This window comes from Stylophora pistillata, chromosome 1 (genome assembly GCF_964205215.1).
Source record: "Stylophora pistillata chromosome 1, jaStyPist1.2, whole genome shotgun sequence".
NCBI lineage: Eukaryota > Metazoa > Cnidaria > Anthozoa > Scleractinia > Pocilloporidae > Stylophora > Stylophora pistillata.
This window is the reverse complement of record NC_142519.1, coordinates 47,106,906-47,133,191: the sequence shown is the minus strand read 5'-3', so window position 1 is coordinate 47,133,191 and position 26,286 is coordinate 47,106,906. Positions and strand designations below refer to the sequence as shown.

At 37.6% G+C, this 26,286-nt stretch overlaps 1 protein-coding gene across 2 annotated transcripts in view; it reads left to right on the top strand.

The window, feature by feature from the left end:
• The window catches only part of LOC111340108 (uncharacterized), a 30,233-nt gene extending 7,945 nt beyond the window's left edge, over positions 1-22,288 (top strand). For both annotated transcript variants that reach the window (XM_022946893.2, XM_022946892.2), the window contains exons 8-24: positions 5,226-5,285; positions 5,430-5,548; positions 7,136-7,242; positions 8,533-8,631; positions 12,983-13,033; positions 13,128-13,203; positions 13,378-13,433; positions 15,215-15,401; positions 15,941-16,051; positions 16,187-16,399; positions 16,887-16,970; positions 17,977-18,152; positions 18,491-18,618; positions 19,322-19,791; positions 20,080-21,261; positions 21,457-21,583; positions 21,930-22,288. In XM_022946893.2, coding sequence (XP_022802628.1) covers positions 5,226-5,285; positions 5,430-5,548; positions 7,136-7,242; positions 8,533-8,631; positions 12,983-13,033; positions 13,128-13,203; positions 13,378-13,433; positions 15,215-15,401; positions 15,941-16,051; positions 16,187-16,399; positions 16,887-16,970; positions 17,977-18,152; positions 18,491-18,618; positions 19,322-19,791; positions 20,080-21,261; positions 21,457-21,564 — 3,227 coding nt within the window. In that variant the 3' untranslated portion in view covers positions 21,565-21,583; positions 21,930-22,288. The remainder of the gene's footprint in view (positions 1-5,225; positions 5,286-5,429; positions 5,549-7,135; positions 7,243-8,532; positions 8,632-12,982; positions 13,034-13,127; positions 13,204-13,377; positions 13,434-15,214; positions 15,402-15,940; positions 16,052-16,186; positions 16,400-16,886; positions 16,971-17,976; positions 18,153-18,490; positions 18,619-19,321; positions 19,792-20,079; positions 21,262-21,456; positions 21,584-21,929) is intronic.
• The last annotated feature ends 3,998 nt before the right edge of the window (positions 22,289-26,286 follow it).

The window sequence follows — 26,286 nt, the reverse complement described above, 5'->3', positions numbered from 1 at the left end:
ACCCATATTGCCCATGCCAGAGGCTCATGTATGAAATGCAAGACAACAACCAACCCATCCCACCCCAGGGGAAGACATCCACGACACAGTAATCTCATGCGTGGGAAATTAACGTCTCCTAACCCTCCAGGAGACGGGACCTCCATTTATTTGTCCCTATCTGAGAAGACTAGAATAACTAAACCATTTCTTGATGTTATAGAAAGGCAGCATATTCTTCTCAATTATTTTAAGACCTTGAGTGTTGGTCCGGCTGGGGCTCGAACCTTCAACCTCCCTCGCATCAGTCCAGCGCTCTATCCCTTGAGCTATCCGGGAGTTGGCTCAATGGATAGAGCCCAATCCATTAGGATTTGAGTTTATTAACTGAGCTGAAAATGTAAATTGACCAGGATTTTGTTTAGCTGACAATTCTAGTGTTACTGTAATTTCTGGCTGTGTACCTGTGGGTAATCTGTTGATTTTGCCTCAACACATTGAAACCTGAACCGCCCGTAACCTTGCAATCTCCTCGCGCGAGAACACTTTCCCCCTACCTTCCCTACTAAGTATAGTTTTGTTCCCAACCTTCCTCTATAGTTTGGAAATCAATAAGCCAATCAGAAGCCGTTGTTTGCGCATTTATTTTGTCGACTTTAGGGGGTACTAGAGGGGCATTACTCTGTGTCTTCACTAAATGATCAAATTTGAAAATATGGCGTCCGAGCGGCCGACCCTCAAAATTTTCAGGTCGGATTTTTCATTCATTTGCGATCGAGTTAGACCTTGTGGAATTAAGAAAGTAAAGTAACAATGCTATAGAATACTCTGCTTGGAAAGGAATGGCTATCCAGGTCTTAAAGGTGACAGAATAAGCTCTCGAGTCAACAACACTTCGATTCTCTAAAGTGATGCGAATTATGGATGTAAAGTGAAAAACCGAGCTTTCGGACTTCAAGCAGGGCCTGGCGACAATTTGACGATTTGAGGGCCCGGTAAATATTATGTTTGAGCAACAATGTGTTCAAAAAGTATAGTTTAATAGAAGATTTTTCCTCAAATTGAAGTTTTTTCAGAATTTTCAACATGATGCTGCACAATTTCTGGCCATGAAGGCAAGTAAACAACGATCTAAGCATGATGGATTTTACCGCGTGGGCTTTGTACTCATAAGAAATTCTTATGTTTTTTGCTTATAAGAGCAAATAAAAAGCTGTCTTGAATAAATCTGACGTCCTGCAATATTTCTTGGCCATTTTAGTCTTGCTTCCTATTGATAGATTCCATGGAACTCGAGATCTTTTCACTCATGGACAAATTTGCATATTCCCTTTTGAAGTATGATCCACATGCCCATTTTCACACATGCGAAAATAATTAGTGATTTTTATCTTTCATCTTGATTTTTGAGTTAAAACGTAATATACACCTATCGCTTTTTTTGCTGGAAATAAGTTCTTTAATTAGTCCTCTTCCACTGGAGCTTGTTTTTTGGAAAAGCTGATTTTTAAAAATTTACTGCACATTGTGTTTGCCTTCTTGGTTTCTCCAAAATTTTGACTTTTTGTTGGCACGTGTTACACGTGCCGACACCCATTTTGTCAATGGGTTAAACAGGCGTCACTGTTGGTATTAGGGAGGTGCTGGTTACATGTCTTCGAAGATTTTGAAATCTACTGGTAGTTGAATTGAAAAAAATTATCACCTACCAGCATTTCCACCTCTCAAATGAGTATTATTGTATTGATACAACACAATACATAGCTTATATGGCGCAACACTGCTCAAAGATCCAGCGGTGCTTTACAATGATAGTGATAGAAAAATATCATCAATCAAGAATTAAAGTGAATTAAACATCTAGTGAAAAATGAATAAAAGCAAAAACTACAACTGCTTAAATAAATGGGTTTTAAGTTTAGACTAAATTGTTGTTAAAGGGTCCACTTGCCTAATATCATCCGGCAAGGCGTTCCACAGAGTAGGAGCTCTATGAGCGAACGCTCTATATTCGTATGTTTAAGATTGCATTTAGGTACCATTAAGAGTGTTTCCTTAGAAGATCTTAAATTTCTATTAGGAATGTACCGTCTTAACAGTTCACTAAGATACAGAGGACTCACACCATTTAATACATTACGGGCGGACACAGGCAGCCAATGTAGGCTTCTAAGTATAGGAGTAACACGATCATATCTGCTGGTGGCTGTAAGCAGGCGGGCAACTGAATTTTGTACATGTTGTAGTCTAGTAATTTGTGACTGCTGTAGGCCAGATAGAAGAACGTTACAATATTCCAGCATCAATGAAATAAAGGCATGAATAAGTATTTCACACTGACGGTGCGAAAGGAACTTTCTAGTTTTAGCTAAGTTACAAATGTGGAAAAAGGCAGTTTTACAGATGTTATTTATTTGTTCATCCATAGAAAGCACACCATCAAGCCAAACACCAATGTTCTTGGCAGATTTACTAGCTTTAATAATGTCAGCTCCAATCTTGATTGAATCTAGTGGATGTTGAGCAGTCAGGACAAGGAGCTCCGTTTTATCCCCATTGAGTTGTGCTCAAATGTTAAGAGTGCCACAAAGTGGCACCAAAACATGATGGCCACTTGAGTTTATTTCACACACAATTAGTTGTGCAATGTACAAATTTTTATCGGCATGTGTGTAAAGAAAACCTTGATTGTGACAAAAATAGTCCAAGGGCATCTGGCACATCAGTAATAAATTTCAAGGTAGCACTAGCTTGAGCTGAAGAGAATTTTCCCGTTTAATGGACTTGCTAAGCCCAGCAGAAGCAGTGATATCGATTTTTTTCCAGAAGTTGACAATTCAATGTGGCATTGAATGATTGCTCGCACAAAATGGGGCCACGAATTCATATTTTGTCAAGTATGAAACGTAAATTCTAGAGCCTTTTTGTACAAATTTTCTTTGCTTTTAATGTGCAGGTTATCCACCAGTGCAGGTAATCTGTTGCCTTTTTTTTTCACTGTATGCAATAATTGGCCGGTGCAGGTAGTCGGCCGTGTGGGTAAACAGCTGGAAATTATGGTAGCCCTGGGCCAGTCACGCTGAGGAAAGGATTCATTACCCTTGGTGTTCTTGATGAGATGTCAAAGCACCCACATTTATTTGAGAGTGTGTTCACCTTTAAACCTGTTGAGCTGACACCAGCGATAGTTAGAGAGTACCTCAAATATCCAGATGAATTCAGTGACAAAATTAAGTACCAGATATACTGCTAAGTGAGTACAGTTTGGAGTATTCCTTAACCCCAGTTCTGTCAATTTTCGGCACCAACTGAGGAACAAAACCCTTAAATTTCCAGCAACCTCAGTCAACTCTCCTTTGCACTTGTTTACAATCAGTAACACGTTTTTGACAAATTTTGCCACTGATTCTAAGCAATTGATCACCCTCTATAAATGGTCGGTAAATACTGTCTTCTCCCTCATCACAAACATTTAACAAGCTCATAACATCCTCAAAGCAATTGAAGAATGAATCTTTGTTCAGTGTTATGGCTGCCATTTTGATTTTTGGCGCAAATAGAATGATTGGGTTCCAGTCCATTAATCTTTGTATTGGAAGGGAATGGGTTTCATGGTTGGGGGCAGTTTGGGGGTGGGGAGGGGGGGGAATTTTGTTAAATGACGATGTTTTGAATGTCCGGGAACTTTCAAACACTTAGTCATAATAGAAGGTATGTCATTAAATAACTATGCTTGGTAGAAGTTGAATAATCATTTTTGTTGGGTAAAAAGTTTGGACTGAAGTTGAACAATTAATTTTGTTGAGTAAAATAAATATAGCTATTGAAGTTGAATAAATATTGTTGAATGAAAATAATTTTGGTTAAATATGAAAAGAAAATGCGTGTCGTTGAACATCAATATAAATTGTTGAATATAACTGTAAACTGTGAAACAAAAATATATTTTGTTGAGCATTAATATAAGTTGTGGAATATGAATACGCAAGTTGTTGAATTTTGCAACATTTGGCGAACCATAACATTTTACGTGTTTATTCCTTACGATTTACTGAAGATGTTACTTTACTTAAAGTCAAGCACTTGATAAAAGTTAAGGTGATGCGAGGCAAAATATCGGGCAACAGGACTATGAGTTTTGGGCAACATGACTTCGAGTGAGATCACGTTTGGGTGACTCGACTGGTTACCACTCGTTCGCGTCTGAAGCTGTTACAGTCGTTGTCGATGTTTATCTTATTTTATTCGCATTGAAATCCTTAAAAACTTTGTTAGAAATTAAAAGAATCGTTCTTTTTAAAAATATTTCGACTTAAAAGCTAAGTTTTCCATAAAAGATCTTGACTGATCGACATGGCGAGTCTCTACGGTGTTGTCACACTAGCTTGGTTGCGTCCGAGGCTAGTCATTGGTGATGTTTACCTTTCTTTGCTCGCCATGAAATCCTTAAAAACTTTGTTAAACATAAAAAGAATTGCATTTTACTAAAGATCTTGTCTAGAAAGCTAAGTTTTCTCTAAAAAAAATCTAAGCGATCGTCATGATAAGGCTTTACGGCGCTGTTGTCCACAATGACTCGTTCGTGTCTGAAGCTGTTAGGGTAATTTGTGATGTTTGTCTTGCTTTGTTAGCCTTGAGACTTATAAACTTTTTCGGAAATAAAAAGAATTGGTTTTTACTAAAGCTCTTGTCTTGAAAGTCTAAGTTTTCTGAAGAATATCTGACCGATTGACATAATGAATCTTTATGGTGTTGTTGTCACAATAATTAACTCATTTGCATCTGAAGCTGCTATAGTAATTGGCGATGTTTATTATGCTTTATTTGCGTTGACATCCTTCTAAATTTTGTTGGAAGAAAAAGAATGTCTTTTTTTTTACTAATGGTCGCTTACTTTTCTACATGTTTAACTTCTAATAAGTCGTAGTGGATTGAGGACCAACTCGCTGACGTCTCTACTCTGTTTTATACGTTGGTGAGTTGGCGTTGGTGAGTTGAACCTTCGGCGACTTGACTGGATACCTACCCCTACCCCAACCTGCTTTCCAATTTACATTATCAACTCAGTTGATGAAACCAAATTGTACAGTAATACCCCCACCCCTCCCATCTTATGCAGCACCAAATTTCCTTTAGAAACTTAACCTCCTTCATTACTATGTTTCATGTATCACACTTCTTCATTGTATTGAATCAGATGCATTTTACCAGACTGTCTAAGCTAAGGTTTGTTTTTCCTTTTGTAGAGGAAGTTCCTGTGGCATCCTACAACTTAATTGCAGACCAGCTGACAAATAACAATTTACGTAAGAATTTTGGAGTGCTTCTATGACACAATGTTGGCCAATTGGAATCAAGTGTAAAAACCCTAAAAAACCCAAAATCTTGCTCTGTTTTCATTGGGTCCTCTGCTAGGAATTTGCTAATTTTAAAACTTTTTTCCTGTTAAGATGTTGCTTGGCAAATGGTCGAGAAACTGCAGAGAACAAACAGACCTGACCTGGATTTGGTGAGACAGATCCTTGCCATGTGTAGTAAACACCTAGAAGAACCTGACATTGCTGCCCAGGTAACAGCTTCTGCAGCAACCTGCTTTAAGTTCTTTCTTCTATTGAATGATAATCAAATATACTTATTACATGTTGCTGTGGGTCTGTTAAAAAGCTTTGTGTTACTGTAAAGCTAAGTTAGGCTATGTTAAATAATTTTTGCACCTTTTTTCCTTGTGGTGATTCTTGTCATTGAAAATTTAAATGTTCTTTGTTTTACACAACAATGTAACACAAAGGAAATTTATAGCACTGGATAACATATTTATCCGTGTATAATACGCATTTTATTTCTATAAAAATAACCATCTAAATTGAAGTGCCTATTATACCTGGATTCCATTGCACCTCCAAATTTGCATATGTTAAAAACACAGCAAAGAAAGTAACACATTTAAAGCTTTAACAGTGCTTTCAAAAATATTTGAAATAGGTGGCTACCTTGGTACAACACCTGCCAGAGAGTGACGTGATTGCCACTTAGCATGGTGACTGCGACTTGAGTGCAGTGAAATATACCCGGCGACTCAACAGAATGCCCACTGAAGCACCAGTGGGTGCTGGGTCTTACAGAAAGCACTGTTTAATTGAATGGCTTATTTTCAATGAAAAATTATAGGTGCATATTAAGTTTTTACTCTAAAATGTAGAGGAAAGACTAAAACCACTAATGATAATAATAATAATACCTTTATTTAGACACAATAATGTTTAAAGCTGAACGGCTTGTGGGGTCGTGTGCAAATGGAAATAAACTCTAAATTAAATAAATTAAAATGATGATGGTTTTTGAGGAGGGGGGAAAACCGGAGTACCCTGAGAAAAACCTCTCAGAGCAGAGTAGAGAACCAACAAAATCAATCTACTTTTGATGCCGGGTCCGGACAAAAGCTTTACTTGAAGCAGTTCTTGATTTGCCATTTTAAGTGAAAAACATGTGAATTTTTAACATGTATAGTGTGTGCAGTGGAATTAATCGTGGTTGTATTGTTGTTTACTGGATTTTACAGCCAAAACATTGCATAGCAGTAGGTCAAATTCTACAAATACAATGATTTTACACAAAATCTTCATTACTTCTCAGACATATTGTTGCTCACTAGTAATATTTATTGGGCCACGGAATCGTTAAATTAGCTAGGTCTTGGTTGAAGTCCTAAAGTTTGGGTTCAATATTGTCATGAATAACTAAGTAGCAAAAGATATTAGTATTAATGATAATTATAGTAAATTTCTTATTCTTGTTGCCTTGATAAATAATTGTATGAATATTTACATTGTCTTTTTGCTGTGAAAAACTTTTCTGATAAATTTGGTTAAAAGCAAGGGTGCTTATTATACATGGGTGCATATTATACATGGGTAAATACGGTAACAAAGGACAAAAATGTTGTACATGTTTTTTTTGGCTGTGTGCGCATAAGAATCGTTTATACCCATCTTACTGTTCAGCGTCCAAGTGTATGAAATGTGTCTGTGTAGTTAGGTATGCACAATAGGTACTGTTTAAGCAGTTACTGTCATTGTTGTTGTTTTTTGTTTAATGTTTTATGCAGATACATGTGAATTGTGTGAGCAATTCTCAGTGAAATTTGTAATCTTACCAGGTTGCCCATAAGGCGTTTGATACCATCAAGAGAGTAAGTGGACAGCATCATCGTCACGACTACACTGAACTCATCAGAACATTGTGTCATGCAGGACAATATATCAGGTATTGTTATTGAAAGTAATAGTTGATGCAGGGATTTTTTACCTTATTTACTTGAATAAGCCCCTGGGAGCTGAAGCTTCAAAAGTTTTCAAAGTAGCAAAAGAAACAGGTTTTCCTTGTATCTCTACTATTTAAGAAAGTGAGGAAGGATGCAGGTGGGAGTGAAGGGACACCCTTATTCGAGAAGAGTGCTTGTTTGAGGTGGGGTGATTGTTTGACATGCATGCAATGGTCTAGTGGGTGCGTGCTTATTTAGAAAGGGTGGTTATTAGAGTTTGGGTGCTTTTATCATGGAAATACATTATTCCAATTTAAAAATTTGTAGCAAATTGTGAGAGGCCAACAGCTGATCAGTAGCTGCTGAAATTCCAAGTAAAATGGGATTTCAATACTGCTGTTGTGCTACAGTAATGTAGGAATGTTTAATTTGTTCTTGCGGTTAATAAGTTCTCGCAGTTGACTTTCGTCACTATAATAGTTGTGTGCCCATGCCGATCATGGTTGGCGGATCCCTTGTAGAGCAAGTTTTGTCGTTTAAGTTCCTCAGCATACGTTTCAGAGGATCTTGTGTGGACTGTGCACATTTACTGGTTGGTGAAGAAGGCCAATTGTAGACTTTTTGCATTAAGGCAGCTGCATAAGAGTGGTGTACCTCCTGTAGACATCATTGCCATATACTGTGCGTTTGTAAGATCTATATTGGAGTATGCATCAGCTGTGTTTGCTGACTTGCCAAAGTACCTGGATAACGCACTGAAAGATGTCAAGAAAAGGGCTCTCTCTATTATATGGCCTGACCTTTAATACGAACACGCGCTTGAAAAGGCCGCTATTCAGTCCTTGTTGGCCTGCTGCGCAGATGCATGCGAGCGGTTTATCTGTAAAATTCGCCCAGGCCACCCCTTGTACCCCCGTATTCATGAGCGAGTACTTCACAGCACTGTGCATTTGATCATATGTAAATGGAATTTGTGCACTACAAATATTAAACTATTATTATTACAATGCAAATGTGTCTGCGATCAGGAAAATCTTCTTGTCACTGTATGCTTGTAAAAACTGGGCGTTGTAAAATTTTGCTACCATTAAGTATCAGCCTGTGTAGTAAATATATTGTTTGTATTATATTCATATGTATTGTGTATACACTTTACCAGTAATTCCGCCTTAAGCTGCAAGTGGTCAGAAACAAACTATATTATTGTTATTATTATTATTATTGTTATTGTTATTATTATTATTATTATAATACATATAATTCTTAGGAAGTGATTTGGTTTGTTACTACAGAGCTTATGAGATGCTTGATGTCATGAAAAGGAGTAACCACATGCCAACATATGAAGTATTTCTCGATTTGATCCAAGCTTCTGCCAAAGACCCTGAATGGTAGGAGCCTCTTTTTTCACGCGTGAATTGCGCGCATGTACAAGAGCGAGTTGTAGGTATGATACGATGAATGGCACTCGCTCGATTGGTCGATTCCTGTAAACTTTTTTCTATTTTAGGCTTTTGAATGCATTTGATAGTTTTTGAAAAGTGATAAACAAACGAAATAGTGACCTCTGTTGCTAAGAATAGTGTTGGGGTGAAAAAGAAGCCAATGATAATCTTGAAAGAGTAAAAAAGTATACATTTTTCATTTGTGAATTAATTGAAGTTTGCCCAATCTCCGAATACACTTCTATATCTTGCAGCGTGTATTTCATTTATGGCGTCAATACTTCTATTTTTAAATGTATATCTCCAGGAAAACGATTATTGTGTCCGAAAAAGAAAAAAAGAAAACAAAGAAAGCAAGCTAAGCAAAATGCAAAATTTACTCAAGGATGGCAGATTTGAACCAACTACATCACGACCCTGAGAGTCATCAACCACCTGCTTCTTACCGTAAGGCCACCAAAGCCCCTTGAAGAACGGTTTCGAAACTTTATTTAATTATAAATTTTACATTTAAAACGCTGATCTTTTGGTAATTTCAACCGCGGGTTGAAACGACTCGAGTCGCAGCTCGCTGATAGTTAGCCTGCATTGCAGCCGGATGTGTCACACAATCCCCTGTATATACGGGCGGTTTAGATTGTCTGTGACGCAGGCTAGCCGATAGTCCGATACTGAAGTGTCGCCCACGGCCAACTGCTCGTAAAGTGACTTGTTTGATGCTTGTTTGGTATTACTGGAGCTGTATCGACGTTAGAAAGTGGTTTACTAGTGGAAACTGCATTGAAAGAAGCTCAAGCATAAGTTCAATCAATCGATATGCTGTTTCTTCAGTGGTGTAACTCACACTGTTTATGCATATGTTATTAGTGCACTGTTAAGTTTTTATGTTTCTAGATACCTTAAATTAAGGATTTTTTTTCTTAAAAATGCGTCCTGGAAAGAGGAACAGGAAGCTCTAAAGATGGCGATTGATATCACTAAAAATGAGTGTAATTATCAGTTCTCAAAACAAGGAATTTGCACTGACAGTGAGTGACAACTGCTGGCAGTTGACAACTGAGTGACAACTGATAGCAGAGTCCTTACTTTTAGGTGACTGAAGTTTCTCATAGTAAGACCTATTTTTTTCAAAATGAGTAAGTAAAGATCTCAAAAGAGAGCACTTACTCCTCAAAGATTGTTAAATAATACATCATCCCTATGTCCTCGAGACAAGGATCTTAACTCCAGGAAGTGGTTCTTTCTGTTAATATTTTGTGCATGTAACACAGGTTAGCCAGGCCATACTACAAACTCAACAACAACTCTTAATCTGACATAATCAACCCAAATTGTGCTTTCTTTAAAATGTTTTACATTATTTTGAACTTAAGATACCTGCACAGCAGCAAGTTTTATTTTGAAGCAAGACTTAAGTTACACCTCACTTCATTTGTTGTAGATCAAAAGTACAGCAAAGGGACATGGCTTTATACCTAACACCAATTCTTTAAGAAATGGCACAGCTACATGTTAACTTAATATGCCGAAATTTTAACCGTTCAATAAACATCTTCATGCAGAGTTACCGATAATAAAATACAGTATATAGCGGCTTCATGACAAACACAAATTCCTCAAGGAATAGGTATAGTACCCTTTCCTTTGAATCATACTGAAGATTACTCTTTCTCTTTGTCAAAAATCTTGTTACAGATTTGCCTGTACCTAAATGTACGCCATAGGTGCTTTACACCTAGGAAATGTTCTTCAAGAAATTGATACAGCAACTTTTCTTTTAAATCATATTGAAGATTAAAACAAAAAAAAGTTGATAGTGACAACAACAATCCTTTACAAGGATGAATATCCTTGCTGGTTTGTGACTATAATTCTGTCAACTAGTGGGTTATATTTAGTTTGAGATTCTTTTCTCTGGTTCAGTAATTTTTCGTACTATAATCACATGATTGTAAGTAAAAATTACAAATGGTAGCAGTTTATATTCCATGCTTATTCTTCTGGAAGTTATAAATTTGATTTATTTTGACAACCACTTTGATTGTCATTTGCAATTAAAAATTTTTGTGAATTACATGCAACAAGGATGTTCCTAATGCTTTATATTTAGGTTAAACTAGGAACACTCAAAACTGTGGTCTTGTTTCATAAAACGCAGATATTGAGTGTGTTAAAAGAAAAGTTGTATATGAGCACGATCCTTCGCAGTAAAGCACTATTTGAGCAATAGTGAAAATCAGACCTGAAAAAAATTTCAGGCCTGTACGGGATTCGAACCACTGACCTCTGCGATACTAGTGCAGCGCTCTACCAATTGAGCTAACAAGCCAACTGGGAGCAGGCCATCAAATTAATTCGATATAAACCCGTAGATGATAAATCAAACAACAACAAACATATGAAACATATGTGTGAACTGCGGTTATGAGACGTATATGAGCACGATCCTTCGCAGTAAAGCACTATTTGAGCAATAGTGAAAATCAGACCTGAAAAAAATTTTTTTTTTTTTTCAGGTCTGATTTTTACTATTGCTCAAATAGTGCTTTACTGCGAAGGATCGTGCTCATATACGTCTCATAACCGCAGTTCACACATATGTTTCATATGTTTGTTGTTGTTTAAAAGAAAAGTTAATGTAAAAAAGTTTTCAAATTATATTTATGGTTATATTTCCTTGGGAATTTGACAAGCACAATTCCACAGATAGTTCTGAAATTTTGGCAAGCATTTATCATAAATCTAGTTGGAAGAACCTTTCTACATAGAAGGAATACTTGCTAAATGCATGGATTTGAGATATTTATTCAATATCCTTAAAATGAGAATTCAAAGTCATAATTCTTAAAACAAGGAATGTAAAACTTTTAATGGTGGTATTCTTGAACTGAGGAACTTTCATTGGAGAGTATAAAATTCTTCAAAGCGGAAATCTTAATCCTTGCATTTCAAGGAAATGACTCTCAAAGTAAGGAAAAAATCCTTGTATCCACTGACTTACAATAAGAATTTCGAAAAACAAACTTTAGAGTGGTGTGAACATCCTTGTACTTGTTTTCATTCTCGTGCTAATAATTACCTCAGAAGTGCGAAACAGGCTTCAAGGGAGTACCCAGTTGCAACACAAACATAGGCATGAACATAACAAGCTAATGTGCTGGTGCATGGGCACAGCTGCAACATAAACATGAGCACAAGCGCTCAGTCGATGTTATCTTAAATAGGGACATGGTTGGTGTAAGCAGTGTAGTGCTTGCTGATTGCCTGAAAGTCTTTCGCTTATGTTAATCCTTATGCTTATACCAACCAAGTCTCAACTAGACAGTATAAGCATAAAAAGAAGGCAATGTTTTGATAATCATATGCATATATGCTTATCCTTATGTCTGTGCGTTCCATCCAGCGCATAAGATTTTACATGCCTATCCCTATGCTTGCATCGCAAGTAAATACTGAGCTCCCTATTGGAAGAATAGTTTTATTATAAACAAAACAGCACCCTTTTGAACTTCCATTCCACAAACCTTTACAGTAAAATCTAGAACAGTGATTGTCTTGCACTAAATCCTAGTCAGATCATATTTTCTGTCTTTGAGGCCTAATTTAGTTTCACATCATATTCCTCATAATGCTCATTTACCAGTCTAACAATTCATACCTTAGTATGGAAATCAAACCCCCATTTCTATTGACTACACAAATTACATTGGCTTATCCAATTCACGAGTTGGCTCACAGAGCCTTTGATTTTAAGTTGGTCTGGAAAAATTAATAAATCTTGTTTCCCTGTTCATGCTGTATCATGGGTATACTCAGGGTTTGTGGGGGTCCTTGAAAATCTGGAAAGGCCTGGAATTTTATTTTAACATTATCTAGGGTGAAAATGTGGTGGAAAAAGAATATAAGTCCTGGAAAGTCCTGGAAATCTCCTTCAAGCAATTAAGTTTTCAGAATTTATGTTATAAGAAATATTATGTAGACCATAAGCAGAGTTGATTTTGAAGTCTTGGGATTGAAAAGATGTAAGGTAAAATTTGGAATCCTGGAAAAATCCACCAGAGTCCTGGAAAAATTCTTGAAATTTTTTGTTAAAAAAAAGATACAAACCCAATATGCTGGATCCTTTAGAGAATGGTGGACTCTGAAAGATGTGTCTTTTTCTAATCAAAATACACTAAAGGGTGTTGTAAAGCATTTTTCATTCTCTAATGTACATTATCTGCACATATATATTAAGGGCAGTAGTGACCTCCATGTTTTCTCATTATTAACCTCTCTATTATGCCTTCATTATCAGGGCTTTTAATTTGTTGCATGAGATCAAGCAGTCAGGATTACTCAAGTCAGGGTAAGTACATGTAACAAGTTTTATTAGGTGTACCATGGTTAATCTTGTCCATTTACATCTCTACAAATAGACACATTAATTTTTTTTCATGTAGGATCTGCAATGATCTCATACTTCTTGGCTGTAAGAGTGGAGAACACTTTGTTCAGAAGACCTGGTTACTCTTTCAGGTAAGAATCACAGATGTACATATAACTTAGTCCTGGCATACCTCACCAACCTGTACATGCAGTTTACTAATACTTGCCTAAGAAATTTATTGGAACCACTGGAGGATAATATCTTGAGGTTTTTGTTATTTCAGTATTACTGGTATTAATGTCATCTTCATGTTGTATTTGTAGGAAGCGTTGCAGTGTAAAGTACAACTTTCAAGTGATGCTGTTTCTGCAATGCTCCAGTAAGGAAATTATTGATTAACTTCAATGATTTTGTTTTTCTTTTTTTCAGCCAAAGAAATAGGTGAAATAATCTACTTCTTTGTCAAATGAATAAAAGGTGTCAGTGGGGGGTGAATCAAGAAAATTTGGTTTTTTCAACTGAGTTAATTGTCCATTGTTTAGACTTTCTAAAGCTGACATTTGAAGCATTAGCTATTTGTCAGAGCAAGCCCTTCATCAGAGCAAAGGGAAAACACTTGAAACACCAGCTCTGAAAACTCCTAATGATGGCCAATCTACATAATCAACTCAGTTGATGAAGCCAAATCACTTATTTGTCAGTCAAGCTAAGCTAAACCTCTATTGGGAAAACATCCTTAGAACAATGACAAATCTGTACTTGTAAATGCTACCTACTTCCATGTATGGACTAAATTTTCCATGTTGTGAAGAAAAATGTTCATGTATTGGTTAGCCCACATCTGAATTATTTTAATGAACTGAATATGTGAAAAACATATGTATACTACGCTTGTAAGACATGAAGGCAGTCCTTGCAGCAGTGGAAAAAACTTAGTGCCCACTGTTGCTCAACTACACCTCTTTAAGGCTGCTATCCTCCAGTACCTCACCTACTGCCACCCCACCTGGCATATTTGCTGAACAAGTGACTAGAGAAAACTTGAACGTATGTAGGAGAGGGGTTTGTGTGCAGTCTTCAGAGATAGTAAATCTACATATGAGCAATTACTGAAGAAGGCTAATCTAAAATCTCTTTATGAAAGAAGGCTACAGGATATAGCTTGTTTGATGTTTAAAGTGAGGCATAATCTGTGCCCACCGACTGTCAAAAATTTGTTTTCATTGAAAAGTTCCACTTACAATCTCAGAGGTGCAGATTTCCACATTCCTAGATTTAATACTGTTACTTATGGAAAAAATTCCCTAAGATAAATTGGCCCTTTGCTGTGGAATCCACTTTCAACTAATATGAAAACCTCATCTTCACTACAATCTTTTAAAAAACAGATCTGTTTAACTAACCTTTCGTACGATTGTAAGAACTGTTTTATGTAGCACCTGAACAGTTAGCTGGCTCAGAGAATGCTCTATTTGTTTTATTTGATTTAACAATGAGTATTAAATAAGGTAGTTTAAATTTTTAGCTCTTAATGTTAATGAAGTATTTAAATTTTATCTATTGTAAATAGTTAAATTAGTTGAATTTTAACTTATTGTATTGAGTTTAGGTGTCCCCTATTAGTAGAGGGTTTCTTACCCTCGGCTAGATCGATTTGACACATAAATAAAATTTTTCATTCATTCATTTATTCAGTGAACACTACTAAATATGTTGTAAAAATAAGGCCTGAAAAATATTATTCAGGCCTGTACAGGATTTGAACCCGTGACATTTGTTATACCAGTGCAATGCTCTACCAACTGAGATAACAAGCTAACTGAGAGCAGGCCAATATGTTGGCTGGTGTGGAACCCTTGAAGCGATGAATTAATGATTTGATTATATGAAAAGCATGTAAGTGTACTGCAGTATTAAAAAATGTTTGAAAGTGATCCTTGCAGCCATGAACACTACTCATGTGGTAGTGAAAATAAGACTTGAAAAAAGTTTTGGCCCATACAGGATTTGAACCCATGACATCTGCATAGCGATGCATGGCTCTTACCAGCAGATCCCTATATTCAGGCCTTATTTTCACTGTTACATAAGTAGTGTTCATTGTTGCAAGGATGGCTTTCACACACATGAATTGTTTATTATTACATTCAATCCACTTAGCACTCTGTCACAAGTGAATGACTGGGAGAAGATTATGTTGGTACTTCCAGTATTCCCACTAGCAACACCAGCAGTAGTTTTGAAAGGAGCTGTGATGACTGCACTTCAGAAACCAGAATGGATTGAAGTGGTCACTAGGGCACTTGGAGTGACTCCAGCGAGAACCCTGGTTGAACTTGGATCTGATGTAAGATTCATCTCTTCTGTTCTGTTACTTATTTCTTTGTTTCCTATTTCATTTAGAAGTGTAAAGAAAACTGGGAAGTACATTTAATTGGACAATAAACAGCACAGCAGATACTTAGCCATTCCTTTGGCCTTTCTTTTGTAAAGTTACTTTAAAATGATCGCCTAATAATCTTTTTCTCTTCGGCTGATAAAAACGCTGATTTTGGAAATGAGTTAGCATTTTGATGCCCATGCTTATAATTGTCTTCGCATGTCTTGTAGTCCTCAGGGAAGCTTGACCCAATAGCCTCTCTTTTGCATATGCTAATATAGGGAACCACTGTCCAACTAAACCATGTACGCAGAACTGGAATAAGAGCTCTTAGCCAGGTTCAACAAATTTAGTTGGAGAATTCTGTTAAGTAGCCTGAAATAATTCAATCTCTGATGTCTTGTGAACACCTCAGATATTATGTCTCTGACACTTCAGTCTAATTTATCGTCTGGCTGCAAGCATCATTTGAAAGGGTTTTGTACTTGCTGTGCATTTTGCAATAGGTTTGGAATTCACTTTTGGAGGCTTGTTGTCTTGAACAAGGTGGCAATGTTTCATTTGCTCAGAACGTCTGTTCCTTGATGCTCCAGAATGGAATACCTCTTGAACCACAGGTTGGTCTTTGTAGGTTTGATGGACTTGATGTTTTGGTTTTCTTTTATTGCAATATAAGACATTCCAAAGTAAGCATTTTCACTAAGTGACTTGACTTGAAAGGATGCTCCATTCTTCTTCTTCTCCTATTTTAGTCCACTGATAACTGTATGAGTGCATTATGTGGTGTCAACAAGTGGATTGCAGCCTTGGAGCTCTTCAACAAGGTTAAGGACGATCCAAAAGTCCTTGAACAGCCTCATGCTATTGCAAGTGGTTTGGTTGCACTCTCAACAGCTTTATGTAAGGCTGGGGACTCAGCCAGTATGCTTACTGTACTCCACTTTATGTTGGAGTCTTGGATCAAAGTGAGTTAGTCATCTTTCTGCCCTTATAACTCTTTCATGTAATGTAAAACCGCAGTGCCCTCAGTTCTGAATTTGATAAAGTCTCCAGAAATACATGGTCAGTACCACTTGTGTGTATGCTTCAAGTGTTCGGAATTGCATACGCTTCGAGTGCATATAGTACACACGCAGTTAGAAAACTGAACTTGTATAGACAAGTGACATCATTTTATTTTGTTCTTCATCATTCAGTAAATGTAAACGCATGTCCTCTTTCACTCTAATTCAGGATTTTGAAATGCGTTTATGTGACATGAATTTCTAAATGCCACAAATATCATCTTTGTAGTGGAAGACCCCTAGGTGGTACATTAGGTGACTTTTGCCTCTAAATCTCCGAGCAAAACTAGTAGAGGTTAGAATTAAATTACGTGAACTTTTAAAGGTTGAAATCTTGGCTTGTTAGGCTAAAGGTCTCACTGTGAGCTATATATTATGTTTTACTCAGCCTGAAGACAGTGTGCTGCAGTCTGCCATTGAAATACTTGACAAAGAGAAGAACTATAGAGGTGTTCTGCAGCTCTTTCATCAGGTACATGTATCAATAAATGACTTTTTGAAATTACTTTGACTGCAGCCTAGATTGACTGACTGGGTCCCTTTCAAAATGCACCGACACATTTTGTCTGTGACAATGGGACATAGAAGTTTGCATGTGGGAGTACAGGCAGCCCCAGCATACTGTGTGATTTTGGGGTGTAAAGGTCATTAACGGGGAGTACCTAACAAATTAAGGTTGTTAATTAAGGTGTTTAGTCTCCTGAAAAATAGGGAAGGCTGGTCAGTTGAACCATTCCCAAGCACTAATTGTCGCCACGTGAAAACCAATAAATTCCACAAAAGTTGACCAATCTCCCTTGAACTGGCACTGGTGAGAGTGAATTTCAAATACCTACCTGTTCGAGCAGCAGAAGTTTCCAAATTCCCTGCATGAACCTGAGAGGCGCTCCGTTTTTCCACCCATCCTGACTTAATCACTTTGTTGTGAGGCGCCTCGCGAACAGCCTTGTTTTGTGTATAAAGGAATTTGACAAAGTCAGTGCTTTCATTAAGACCTTGCACCCGCCGGAGCTCTGGCGGTTATTCTGTTGCGAGTCACCGGGTATATTTCACCGCGCTCAAGCCGCAGTCGCCATGCTAAGTCGCAATCAAGTCGCTCTCCGGCGGGTGTTGTACCGAGGTAGCCACCTATTTCAAATCTTATTGAAAGCACTGCAAAGTAGCATTAAAATGGCCGGAGGCAACAAGGCAGCTACGGAATGAATGTAAGGAGACCTCACACATTATATTTCTCGCTTCTATTGTCCTTTCTATTTTCTTAATTTTTTTTAATCATGTTTCCTTTTTTCCCCTGTAATTTCTTGGTGTGCTTAAGTACTCGTGCAAATGTTCATGGAAAAAGTTGCATGAAAATCATGCATAATGTTTGATTAACACTGTGAAGTACATAAGAGAGCGCCCAGTAAGTTGCGTCTGATAATTTCCCACATCATATTAAGATTACTGACCCTATACCGTTTTTTTTTTGTCATTTACAGCTTGAGGCTGCCAAAATTGTACTTCCAGTGAATGTGTATAAACAGATGATTTCATCTTTGGAGAAGTGGGTGGAAAATCCTGTCGCCTCTATTCAGCCCTATGCTGTTATGAGACATATTTACCTTGCAAAACATTCAGAAAGCAATGGCAATGAAGATGTTCCCAGTTTGAACAGGTGTGTCAATTATAAACTTTAACACGGGATTTAAATACTGGTATGTCTTTTCTTATATTCCTCTCAATAATAGTCCAGTACATCATGTCGTACCAACGAAAAGCTGCGATAGCATGACATACAATACTTGTGCATGAAAAACTTGTTTCCATTAATATGTACTTTCCTTATGTTTGCAAGTTCCCATACACACGAAGTTTCAATAAAGGAAAATGTGTGGAAATGAAATACATGTAGGTCATTAATGTCGTAAACTTTCACAACAATAAGAACAACGATATTCATCAGTGGAGTCATATTTTTTCCCATTTCCCATAAAATTTATATTCACTTTTCAGTTCGAAAGCCGAGAGTCTCAGTTTTAGCAGGGAGTGCCGTTACTTCAGTACTCCTCAAGGCTGCCGTAATGGTGACAATTGTCAGTTTATTCACTATTCACAGGGAAATGTGAATTCAGCCTCTCAAGGTAGATATACTTTAAGTTACTACAATTCTACCACTGGAAGAAGAAAGTGGAAATGTGAATTAAGTGGTAATGGCTCTTCTCGTCCGCTCTCTCCAGGTCGATGTGCAATTTGGAATGTTGGCTTTTAGGGGGGGAGGGGGGGAACCAAAGGACCTAGAGAAAAGTGTCGGAGAAGGGACAAGAACCGACAGCAAACTCAACCCACATGTGAGGCCAGATCTGGAGATCGAAGCTGGGCCATAATAGTGGGGGGCAAGTGCTCTCAACACTGCACCATCCTTGCTCCCTGTATTCTTATCTTTTTGCTATTCACAAGTTTGGGTTATTTCAAAGAGCTTGAATGTAAAATCGCCAGCACTCTAAAGCCTGCTACGAGAAATAAACTGTCACAATGTATGACGCAATACTTTATTAGGAGTGGTCGATGGGCTTTGTAGTGGTGAACTTGTGAATGTTATGGCAGCTACTCCCAGGCTTGATTTTGAGGGCACTCGTTGGAGAGGGTATGGAGGTGGTCATGAAAGATAACTTAGAGATCACCTAGATCCTTAGATAACTTATAAGTTCAAACCTTGCTGCAATTTCTATTTAGTTTCTCTTCTGTATCGTATCTTTAGCAGCTAGGCCCTCTCCCCTTGTAAAGAAGAACCTGTTTACTCAGCTTTTATGCTTTTAGTGTATTTATGATTTTTTCCTTTTGCAGGAGGAATTACTGGACAGAACAATAAAGCAGTAAACCATACCCAACCAGGTAACCCTTTTGTGTACAGGGATCCATGTACGTTTCCTGCTCAGGCAATTGGAACAGATTTGTTTGGGCCTGTACATCATCAGCAGCACACTGCACCAAGAATTACTCCAACAAAGGAGGGGCTTCATTTAGGTGGACCGTTTTCCTCTAAGCGATTGGGCCCTCCTGTGGTCAGCACAACAATTGAAAATGCGGCTAGCAATTTCCAACTTGCAGCCACAAACCAGTTTACTGGAACAAATCCCTTTTCCCCCTGCCTATCAGGAAGGACTCGCAGCATGGATGGCATCATTAATAGCTCAAGTACAGACCAACATAATCACCAAACACGCTCTGCCCCTGTTATACCTGAAGTCTCACCTGCCAGTTACTTTCAGTATCCTTCAAAGAAGAGTCTCCAGTTTTACCTGCCAAGGATCAAGGTAGATTTTTTTATATAAAACTAGTCAATGGTTTTTAAGCTCATAACAAGAGCCATTCATCAAAGTTAATTTTCAAATTGTCTAACTTTACTAGCTGAAAATAGTGAAAATTGGTTGTAAAATAGTGGCGCCAGAAGCCAGTATATACCACTTATTGTCGAATTTTGTCAAGACAAAGTACAGAGAAAAATCTGGTGTGGATATGTGGACAGATAATTCTTTTAGTCCCCCACTGGTTTTTAATGAATGTTCTTAATAAGTCGTGTGTTACAAATCTTAATGTTACAGCATGCCAGTGAACAGAATAGCTGGGAAGACCTAGGCTCTGTTTATGTGGCAATGAAGAATGAAGATGTCGATGTTGACCTTGGCGTCTTATTAAAAGTCTTTTTCGAATCATTTGAAGTAAACTCTGTTCAGACTGTGGGAGAAAACTTTGGAAAATTTTGTGATAAGATACACCAACACCTCAAACAAACAGTGCCAAGCTCTGAACCCGACAGTAGTCCAAGTGCTTCCTTAGACGATGATGACAAACGCTTCATTGGTGAGTTAGGAGTGGCAATAATGTACTTGACGTACATCAAGCAACTTTTTGATCAAGGGTACTCCGTGTTGCATGTTTTACACAACTTTAGCATAAACTATGCGATGTACACAGGGGAATTTGGAGTACAAAAAAAGCCTTTAACTTCATGCCAAGTGGCTCTTACAGCAGCAGACATTTGCCTTAGTATAAGTCAGCCTTTGCATAGCAGTGCCTTGGAAGTACTTCGTGGTACAAACTACGCTTGTGCTGCTGATGGAACAACATTGACCCCTGAGGAGACTGAGTGGAGGAGGCAAGTTTTTGTATCATTATGTGAGTACTTCTTGAATACCAAAGAACTAGCTTATGTGTTTGAGCTATTGGATATAGCTGGAGATGTTGGGGAGGTGAAAGCCTTGTACAATCGACTCATTCGTGGCCTAATCTCAAAGAGGGAACTGAATGATGTCACCATTCTTTTTAATTCCATGGAAGATAAACGCATTTCATGGGAACCATCACTGGTGAGAGAGTTAGTGAAAGGCTTTGGAGAGGCAGGAAATGTTCGGCAGGCCCGGTTTTACTTTAAGAAGGGTATGTACACAGGGGTATATCACAATTCTTTTAGTCCAGTGAATCCTTTTACAGTAACTGTGGGCGTCAGCTTTTCAGCTTTGGAATGTCAGCTTTTCATTGAAAGACACCTACATTCTCTGAAAGAGTGCATTGATCGACAAGCGGAGTCTTCTGGTGGTAATCCACTGAATGACACAGATTATGGTCCACTTAAAGTCGTAGTGAAGTTAGATGTGCCCAGTCTGTATACCAGGGACAAGGGAAGTCAACCCGAGGAGGTCATTTGGGCCAAGCTAGAAGAAGTTAGAGCTGTGTTGAATGATGAGTTCAACCCACCTCTATCATGCACAGCACAAGGCAAAGAGGTAAGAACCCAGAAGCGTTCAGTTTATTTCATTCATGAATGAAACTCAGCCAAAGCTGGGAAATGTATCCTAGTATGAGATAGTTACTAGTTTATAATGTTTGTTAGGAAGATGCGAAGGCTGCTTTGGTAAACATTTTACCAATGTTATCAATCATCTTGCCCATCTCCTATCACCAGTCATGTTTTTTTTTAGCTTTTAGTGAGTTCCTTGAATCTCAAGAGATGGTTCCGTGCCAACCCAAAAACTGGACGCTTCAAAGGAGGAAGCAGGAGTGCTGCGTTTTCTTCGGTTGAAATGTAAACAATCTATTTGTTAACAGGTACGAGTAACACATTGTCTTCAAGGGTAGCCAAGAAAATCATACTTCTTTTCCTTTATAAACGAATTGAAGGTGTTATGATGAACTACTTGTGTTTGCCTTCTTTAAAAATATGGGATGTATCGCACAGTTTAGCTGTCGAGTACAGCTGCAAAATTCACTTGTATAATTCTAATGGTTGAGTGCCTGACAAGCAATCCCTGGCTCAACAGCAACCGCACACAGGTACGTGAAGGTTGAACAAATCTTCTCTCTTATGAAACACTTTTGCTGTAAGAGTAACTGTAATCACTGCAGGCAGGTAAAAGGAGTTTTGGCGGCTGATCCCGTATTTTCTGCCTTCCAGGGAAATGTCAGGTAATGGCAATTTACTGGTCTCCAAGTTAACTTAAAGACAGTGGGCCATTATCAAATCACGTACCTTGTTTGAGGGATTAAAGACAGTTGTCCTCATTTATGGATGTGAACACTGATCCTACTTCAACTTATAATTTTTACCATTTTTTGGCAGATAATGCATTTTTGTTTGAAGTATTTACGTTTGTTCATGCGCTTTTACATTAAGAAAACAAATGTAATTATGCTACACTGAACTCTGCTATCAAAGTTAAGACTGATATCCATATTGTATCTGCATGCAAGTAGCCACTGCAATAGTTGTTTGTCATTAAATCCTTGTTCTGTTATTAAATCATTTGAATTTAACATGACTTCCAATGGTTGTACTAGTAGTTGGCAAGCTCGGCATGCTGTAAGGTGGTCAGAAAACCCTCTTCAAGTTGAACCATCTTATCAAGGCTTCCTTGTTACCTTTGAAGGTGTGAAAATGTACAGAATAAGACACCATATACCTTTGCTCTTGAAACTATTGTGCTTCATTGTGTTACGCGAATTTCCTCTGCAAGACTTTATGAAGCAAAATTTGTGTCAAATCTGATATTGGGTTCTTTTGTCATTGAGTGAGAGTTAATTGCCACTAAAGATTTAGTTCTACTCTTAATGAAATTTTAATTTTATAAAATTGACTTCTTACTCGCCGGGTCGCATTAGAAACAGGTGTCAAATTAGTGCATCACGGTTGTTGATGTGGGCATCAGTATGTCAGCGTTGGAATGTTACATTATTGAAATGAGGCACTTATATTTCTTTAAGAGTTTATTGATAAACTGGCTTTGGATTGTGGTTGTGGTCAAATAGATTGCCACTGTGCCAAGGCGTTGTCAAATCATATGAGGTGCTTTGGTTGGATTCCATGGGTTTCTTTGTGTGGATTCTTTCACTGGAGAGAAAAATCATGCCTTAGAGGTGCTGAATACTCTCTCTTCCTGGGAAAATCAATTTTAGTTAAGACCTGTTCTGGCCAGAGCACTGAATGGGGGTACTTTTTGAGGTGATGACTTTCCTTTCAGGCAACAGAAGTCTAATCTTTGGCCTTTTTTAGAGCGCAATATCCTCGTTGGTGGTGTCGACAAGAGAGTGAAAGGCCATGTTTTTTTCTTTCTGATGTCCTGGAAAAAATAGTTCACAGTTAAGTTGGAACAGCTCACACTCTCCAAAGAGAATTATGATAGATTTCTAAGAAATGTGAACTTCAATGTTCGTTGCGAGTTTTGAAAGCTGCTTATACGCATGGTAACAAACACACCCCAATATACTTAAAATGTATCAAGTGATAATTTGCTGCAAATTAAATGTATCTACTGTTTTAATTAGAATCCAAGGCTGCTTGAATTCCAGACATTTCCTCAAATCAATGATAGCAGATTAACTAATTTACTCTCTGGTACATGCCATTTTGGCGCACGGGAGACCAGTTGTTGCATAGTGGTCAGTTGAGATGTTTAAATGGTAGTTGCAAGATTGAAGTGATATGCTGAGTACATTTGTTTGATTTGCAATGGTCAACTGTTGAATGATGTTCTCTTGTGGTCAAGCAGGGTGGTTTGGTAGGTTTGCCTCATGAACCTAACGTGGCTAGGCTGCTTATCATAAAAGTATTTTGTTAGATTGTGACACTTCAATCTTAAGCCCCCTTTTGGAGGGGGAAGACTTGAAGAAGGGTGAAATGCTGTGACGTAAAATGTATAAAAAGGCAAGACAGAAGTAAACAGAAGATTTTAGCTCAGTAGCTAATGTTTTCTTGAATGATGTGATTGGAACGTCACTTTCATCACGAACCGTAGGGTCAGTCAATCTTAATGACTGATTCAAATTTGACTAAAGTATTACGAGTTACGCCGTCGTGACTTACCTCGAAGGCTCAGTTCAGTCAAGACTACACACGTTAAACCAAATCTAACCTAAAATCCATAACCTTGTAGTAAATAACTCAGTCTTTCTTTGAATAGGCGACAAGTAAAAAGACGGTTTCCATCTGTTTTTGTGATAGACCCAATGTGAAGTCTTTATCTGATTAGTTGGCAATAGTCAATTAGCTTGCGAAAATTGTATAGTTGTTCGGAGTGCATCTGTCCAGTTTGGTGTAGTAGCACGTGTTAGGGAGAATTCATCATGAATGACGAAAAAGAATTGCCTTTTTCTAATTTCAATGGGTAAGGGTTTAAAAAAATCTTATTAAAGCCGTTAGAAAACACACCATTGATTATTACAAAAAGGAAACAAGCCAAAATGGTGGTAACTTTTCACAAAAGAAGTGACTGATCAAGCGTGCTGTCTGAGCATAATTAACTATTTAAAGAAGAATATTATCAAAATACTTTTGTTTGATTCGTCAACTAAACATTGAAAGGGCTTTTATTTACAAGCTGAATTTTTTCATGGTGCCCAATGTGACTAGGCAATTAAGTTAATGACTAAATATTTTTCCTATGGAACTATTTTTATCCCAAAAGCATCAGTGTGTCATTATATCCTCTAAGTATATAATAACTCTGAAGGATTAAAGATCTCATTCACAAGGTTGTTTTCTTGGAGGAACTTCTTTTTGGAGAAGCGTCTAACACTTATTTTTGATGCCTGCAACATGCTATGATAAAAGTCCTGTGTAAATCCTTCGTCATGCCTGTTACGTAGAATTGTTCGAGAAAGGATCTCGTCTTACTCTTACATTTTTAGGGAAAAGGTTCTTCGTCCTTTGATTTCTACTGTTTCATGTTTTTAAAATTGTAGAAGGTGCAGTAGAGCCAAGGGCATCAAAGTAGCTGATAGAGGTGATACCCCATGCTGAACACTCTTTGGTCTATTCTTTTTCCCTGTCAACTTGTGAGCAAGCACTTGTTAATGGTTTAACTGAAGAGATTTCGGGAAAATGTGTCAACAAGTGCGAGTTTCGTGCTTCATGAAGTTTGTTATTTATTTGGTAACAAAAAGGATGAAGAAGCATGTGGACAAATTCGGCCCACTCGGAATTCTTGGGTGGGGTTGTGAATGTGGTATGGTAACAAACTTCTAGGAGGTGGCCAGATAAGCTTGGTGGGTCAGCTGGATCATAAGGCTAGTTTGTTCGATGTCTCCTGTGTTTCTGCTGACAATAATAAAGTTGATTTCGGAACCAAACATGGACTCCATGGCCTTTTTCTAGAATGTGGATCGCCCAATATTGCTCAGGCGATGCCTTGGTGTGACTTTCTGAGGCTTTAAGTAAAGCACCCAATTAAAATGGGTGATGATAACTTCCGCTTAAACACTATATTTGTTCAAGTAGAACTTGGTCTCCATACAGAGCCAGGAAAACGTATGATTAGGAAAATCGTATTCTTTCTCCTGTTTTTAATTGTTCAAAAGGTTCTCATTGTTGAAATGTAGGGAAAAAATCAAAAGTAAGAGATGTGATGTACAGAAGTAGGAAGGCAGCAAATCCATGGTCTCCTTGATACCTTGCGAGGCTTCCTGGAAAGATATGTTGGAAGTGCCTCCCCGTCACCTCTTGGTACCCCCACATAAGGTCGGCAAAAGTAGTCTCTTAGCTTTTTTTTTTTTTTTAACTTTGTCTAAATCTCGTGAAGCCCCATGAGTCAATTTTATAAAATATGAGTAATCACTTAAAGAAACAAAAAGAAAAGATGGACTTTAGGTCGAAGTATTGACTCCTTTCAGGCAAGAAATCTCCCCACTAATTTTTCATTGAGAAGAAATATTATTTTAGATGATATATTGTTCTTAAATTAAAACCCCAGATATTGATGTCTCAAGATATCTTAAAAATTCAAAGAACTCTAAAAAAGCTATAACTATAACTGTTTTTGTATTTTTTCATTCTTTACTCATATTTTTACTATAAATTCTTATTCGTATAATATGCGAAGTATTTGCCTTTAAGTAAATAGAGCAACAGAAAGGTAAAAAATAAGGACCACTGGGAAACTGATTAGCTGGAAAAAAATGCTGGTGTCCTCATGCTTAGAGGCTTACTTGTGTTTCTAAGAAACCCTATCTTTCTTACTTTCATTGCTGTATTTACCATAACTGTAGATTGGACTCAAAGTGTGAATGAAAGTGCTAATGAGAACATTTTTTGTGTTAAACGGATGTCCAGACTACCGATACATTGTCAATGTATTTAAGGGGGCATTCTGGTTACATTTTGGGGCAAATTCACTTGCATATAAAATAATGCATAAAAAAATTTGCAATTGAGAGAAAACAGTCAAAACTTAGCACATGCATTCATCAATGACTAATAAGTAAGACAACATGATAAACAGACACCAAAATCTTTAATAAAGTTAATTATTAACTAATGA